At 67.5% G+C, this 5,209-nt stretch overlaps 2 protein-coding genes across 2 annotated transcripts; both read right to left on the minus strand.

Moving 5' to 3' along the window:
* Window positions 1–764: 764 nt before the first annotated feature.
* Window positions 765–2,267, minus strand: LOC112976207 (avidin-like). Its single transcript, XM_026087180.1, has 4 exons — window positions 2,196–2,267; window positions 1,337–1,547; window positions 877–997; window positions 765–798 (listed from the first exon to the last, which is right to left on the minus strand). The coding sequence occupies exons 1-4, from the start codon at window positions 2,265–2,267 to the stop codon at window positions 765–767; spliced, it is 438 nt and encodes a 145-aa protein (XP_025942965.1).
* A 495-nt stretch (window positions 2,268–2,762) lies between these two features.
* On the minus strand, window positions 2,763–5,209 carry LOC112976226 (avidin-like). The gene is made up of 4 exons (XM_026087213.1): window positions 4,656–5,209; window positions 4,357–4,561; window positions 3,241–3,361; window positions 2,763–2,864 (listed from the first exon to the last, which is right to left on the minus strand). Exons 1-4 carry the CDS (start codon window positions 4,725–4,727, stop codon window positions 2,825–2,827), a joined length of 438 nt encoding a protein of 145 aa, XP_025942998.1. The 5' UTR covers window positions 4,728–5,209; the 3' UTR covers window positions 2,763–2,824.

Here is a 5,209-nt window from a genome sequence, read left to right on the forward strand (position 1 = left end):
AAGCGTATGCCACGCGGGCCAACGGCCAAACGGCTGCCAAGGCGGGCTGCAATCCCTCCCCTCTCCCCCGGACGCGTGCGCACTACGGCCTCGGCCTCGCCAGCTCCCCAAACCCCCCCCCCCGACACCGAAACGTTTCCCTGAGCTCCCTTGGCTGTCGCCCGGCCTCCACCTCGCAGCGGCGGTCCACAGAGCGGGTCTTAACGGCTCGCCGCCTTGGGCCCATCTTCCCCCTGCGAATAACGAGGTTTGCAGTAAATCGCGTCTGTCAGGGGCCGCTGGGTCTCGGTCAGACGTGTCCGAGGCGCTCGCTGCTGCTCAGCGCCGGCCGGGAGGGTCGTGGTAATGCCGAGGGCTGCCGGCGTGCGGGCCAGCAGCCACGAGACCGCAGGCGGCTGGACACCCGGTGCCCGGGAGCACGGGCACGGTGGTGCTGGCCCCTGCCCCGTCCCCTCCCTGCCCGGCCACCGAGCGCCCGCCAGCATGCCAGTAACGGAGAGGCAGGCAGGCACGGCTTGCTTCTGCGTGGAGACGGGTTTATTCGGCCCCGCGCGCCGGCAGGGCCTGCGAGGCCAGGAGCCGGCGGGGCAAAGGGCCCCGGGCACGGGGCAGGGCGAGAGAGCAAAGCAGCGGTGCTTCTCCGCCGGGGAGCTGGGAGCGGTGCAGAGCCGGGAGCCTGGACGGGGCTGGAGGACGGGGAGAGCCAGAGCCGCAGGGACGAGGGCGAGAGCAGAGGGTGCAGCCGGCTCCGTTCCCGCTCTGCGTCACTTGAGCCGAGTGAAGACGTTGGTGCCGATCCTGCGGGAAACCGTGTCACCGTGCCGGGGAGCGGGGGCTGCCCATGCTGGGGGCGGGAGGGCAGGGCCGGGCGCTCACCTGGTGGCTTTCCAGCTGTCCTTGCGGGACGGCACCTCCTCCCGCAGGAGCCACGTGGTCTCCAGCGTTTCCTTCCCACGGTGGTCCACGAAGCACTGGCCCACGAAGACGGTGATGGAGTCTGCCCGGGGTCAAGGGGGACGCAGAGGGGGGCTCGGCACCTGCGCCTCCACGCTGCCCAGCGGGAAGCCCCCCACCGCGGGAACCTGGGCGCGGACCAGCACCTGCCACGCTCCCCAGACACACGGACACCCCTTGCACGTCCTCGCACGCAGGAGCGCCCTGCCACCCCCCAGGGCAGGGACGGAGGTGTGCCTTTGGCCATGGCCGCACCGAGCGTTGCTGGCTGCAGGCGTCCCTGGGGGGAAGCGAAGCCGCGGGGGGCCCTGGCTCTGGGCACGGGCCGGGCTGGCCCCGCTGGCCACCCCCAAGGCTCCCGTCGCCTGGGGCACCGTCGTACCTGCGAACTGCCACTGCACGGTGAAGCCGAAGGTGACCTGCCCCTTGGCGCTGGGGTGCTGCTGGACCCCTTTCAGGGGCGACACCAGGATCTGTTTGTTGGTGGCCGCCACCGCAGTGTGGTAGGAGCCGGTGAAGCCCCCGGTGGCGTCGAGGGCCGAGAGGGTCATGTTGGAGCCCAGCTGGTTCCTCCACAGGCCCTGCAGCTCGCACTGGGGACCGAGGGGTCACGCCGGCACCTTGCTGCAGCCCATGGCTCAAGGGTGCAGCGCTCAAGCCGGCACCCCTCCGCTCCGGCTTGCCAGGGCTGCCGGGATGGGTGACGGCTGTGCCACTGCATGGACACATCGGCTCAGGGCTGGCGCAGCCCCTCCGTGTGGGGCATGCATGCTGGCCAGCCCAGCTGTGCCTGTGGCCCCGCACCCAGCCGGGAGTTGGGATCAGCAGCCTGGGCACTGGCTGCGCCAGCGCCTCCCCTTGCCCATGGCAAGGCAGCACAGAGCTGGCCCCCAAACTCCAGATGGTGCAGCAGCTGGGGATGGCACAGCAAGAGCGTGCAACCCCCTCAGCCACGCACACTGCACCCAGGGATGGCACGGCACGGCACAGCACAGTGAGAGCGTGCAACCCCCTCGGCCATGCACACTGCACCCAGGGATGGCACGGCATGGCACAGCACAGCGAGAGCGTGCAACCCCCTCGGCCATGCACACTGCACCCAGGGATGGCAGGCACGGTAGAGCACAGCGGGAGCAGACAGCCCCTCAGCCATTCACACTGCTCCCCTGTGACAGCATGGCACAGTAGAGTGAGAGCTGGCAGCCCCTCGGCCCCACACGCTGCACGAAAGCTGCCTTTACCTTCCTCGCTGAAGCAGTGCTGAGTCTCAGCAGGGCCATGGTGAGGACGAGCAAGAAGCTGCGATTCCCCATTGCCTCTAGCAGCAGGAGCCGGGTGCCAGGGCCGCCTCTGCTTGCCGCACTTTGCCCGGCCCCCGGCTCCGGCGCCCTTTATAGCGCAGGGGGGGCTCAGCCCGGGCAGCGGCTGCGCATGCCGGGACTCCTGCCAAAGGACGTCTCCCTGCCTCCCTGCCTCCCTGCCTGCCTGCCTGCCTCCCGCGGGGCGACGGGCTCCGGGCTGCCCTGAGCCACGCGAGGGGCAAAGCGCCGGCGATGCCCGTGGCCGGCAGCGGCCGAGGCGSCGGCGGCGGCGGCTCCGAGGGTGCCGGGCCCGGGGTGTCGCCGCCGGGCCCGGCGAGGCAGCCGGAGGCGGCCGGGCGTGCGGGAAGGGCCGGGCCGGGCCCGGGGGCCGCGAGGGGATCCCGGGAGAGGCGCGGGGGTGGCGCCGAGGGACGAGAGCCGGGCGGCCGTTTGCAGCAAAGCTTTATTGGGAGCAGGCGGGCGGCGAGGGAGGCGAGGGTCCTGCGCCGGCCGGGCCCGGGAGCCGCGGCGGCGGCGGCGGGCGAGAGGCAGCGCAGCCCCCGGCTCCCTCACTCTCTCCGCCGGCGGGTGAAGACGTTGACGCCGACCCTGCGGGACAGAGAGGGAGGAGAGGGGATTTAGGCAGGGAAAGGCGCCCGCGCCGGCGCGGCACCCCGCCGGGGAGCTCGGAGACGCGGGTGCGGGGGCCGAGCTGGTAACGCGTCTGCGGGTCCCCGGCGTCTGCGGCGGCGGGAGCCGGGTGCCGCCGTCCCCAGCTGGGAGCCACCGTGCCCCCCCCGAGCTCCGCGCCTCCCGGCTGACGCCGAGGGCCCTGCTCTGGCTCCCGGCCGCGCTCTTTGCTCTGCYGCTGGCGCGGGATTAAGGGCTGTTAAGCACAAGGTATGTCGGCCCCGTTATTCCCTGGCTCCGTGCCCAGGACCGTGCGCTGGCGGGGGTCACGCACCCTGCTCTGCCCGGGGCTCACCTGGTGGCTTTCCAGTCGTCGCTGAGGCTGTTGACCTTCTCTCGCAGGAGCCACATGGTCTTCAAAATTTCCTTCCCATCCTTGTCCACGAAGCACTGGCCCGTGAAGACGGTGGTGGATTCTGCAGGGCAGGAGGTGGGGATAAAGCGCAGAGCAGAGATGTGAACTGCCATGCGGGACAGCGGGAAAGGCAGGGATCTGGCTCCGCCCTCTCCTCTTCCTGGACTGGACTTGCCCCAGACATGAGGCAGACACGGGGACTGGGAGGTGCCACCACCCAAACAGCTCCAGGGCTGGGGATGGGGGAGCATCAGGGACACCATGGGGGAGGGCAGGGCACCATCGGGGACATTGCAGGGGAGGTTGCAGCACTGTCAGAGACATCGCAAGGGAGGGCAGGGCACCATCAGACAATCAGGAATCACAGAATGGTTGAGGTTGGACAGCACCTCTGGAGATCAACTAGTCCAACCCCCCTGCTCAAGCAGGGTCACCTAGAGCACATTGCACAGGATCGTGTCCAGGCAGGTTTTGAATATCTCCAGAGAAGGAGACTCCACAACCTCTCTGGGCAACCTGTGCCAGTGCTCTGTCACCCTCACAGTGAAGAAGTTTTTCCTCATGTTCAGATGGAAGTGTCTGTGTTTCAGTTTGTGCCCATTGCCTCGCGTCCTGTCGCTGGGCACCACTGAAAAGAGTCTGGCCCCATCCTCTTGACACCCTCCCTTACGATATTTGTATACATTGATAAGATCCCCTCTCAGCCTTCTCTTCTCCAGGCTAAACAGGCCCAGCTCTCTCAGCCTTTGCTCATAGGGGAGATGCTCCAGTCCCCTAATCATCTTCATAGCCCTACGCTGGACTCGCTCCAGTAGTGCCACGTCTCTTGTACTGGGGAGACATGAAATCACAGGGAGGGCAAGACACCATCCAGGACATTGCAGGGCAGGGCAAGGACATCCTGGAGGAGGGCAGGGCACCAACGGAGACATCACAGGGGTGGCATGGGACCATCAGCTGCATCTCAGGGGAGGGCAGAGGATCATCAGGGATATCGCAGGCAAGGTCCAGGGTCTGTTGGGGACACTACGGGGAGGCTGGGGAAGGGAGAAGCACCTGAGAAACTCCAGTTGACGGTGAAACCAAAGGTGGGCTTCTCTGTATTGCAGTGCTGGAATCCCTGAAGTGAAGATATCCTGATTTCTTTGTTGGTGGGTGACATGGCTGTGTAGTACGAGCCAGAGAACTCGCCTCTGCYRTTCAWGRYACTGATGGTYATATWGGAGCCCAGGTCATTGATCCAAGACCCTGTCAGGACACACTGCAAAGAGGGAATCAGCACCAGGTGCCCRGCACCCAGCCCTACAGGACAGCCGGCAGTGCCCAGGGCTGGCCCGGCYCGTGGCTGCCTTTACCTTCCGCTCRGCAGAGGAGCTGGGAGTCGCCAGCGCCAGGGCGAGCACCAGGAGGACGGGGGCCACCTGCATGGTCTCTGCGGCTGGGAGGTGTCTGCTGATGCCTGGGACGTGCTCCTCGCAGGGCTCTGTCCGGGTGCCGGCTCCCTCTCCCTTTTATTGCTGCTGGGGCTCCCAGTGCCAGCTCTGCCCAGGCATTGCATAACATGGGTGTTTCCAAAGYTGCRGTTCCTRGCGATACRAGAGGGCGATTGCATGCAGATACTCCCAGCAGCTTGTGTCGAGACAGYTCCTCCTCGCTCGTGTGCCCCCGAGCCGGGGAAGAGCCTGGCCAGCCGGGAGTGGGGCGCAGGGCTGGCAGTGYGCGAGCTCCCGCTCTACCATGTGGCTCACGGTGGTGCCGCTACGGACCAAGTTGGTGCTTGGTTACAGTTTTAGACCCCGATTCCCAGAGAAGACTGGCTGGAGGGCTGGGGGCAGAGCTCTCGCGCCGCCCCGGGGAGGTGGGCATGGCTTTCTGGGTGCCGGGACTGCCACGCCGGAGGGCACTCAGC

The sequence above is a fragment of the Apteryx rowi genome, unplaced genomic scaffold (assembly GCF_003343035.1).
Source record: "Apteryx rowi isolate R43461 unplaced genomic scaffold, aptRow1 scaffold_71, whole genome shotgun sequence".
Taxonomy (NCBI): Eukaryota; Metazoa; Chordata; class Aves; order Apterygiformes; family Apterygidae; genus Apteryx; species Apteryx rowi.

Excerpts from the sequence above, each read along its gene's own strand:
- LOC112976207 (XM_026087180.1), bottom strand. The coding sequence starts at position 2,267 with ATGGGGAATCGCAGCTTCTTGCTCGTCCTCACCATGGCCCTGCTGAGA. Across the intron at positions 1,548-2,195 it reads GCACTGCTTCAGCGAGGAAG|TGCGAGCTGCAGGGCCTGTG; the intron begins GTAAAGGCAGCT and ends CTCGGTCCCCAG. Across the intron at positions 799-876 it reads GACAGCTGGAAAGCCACCAG|GATCGGCACCAACGTCTTCA; the intron begins GTGAGCGCCCGG and ends GGTTTCCCGCAG.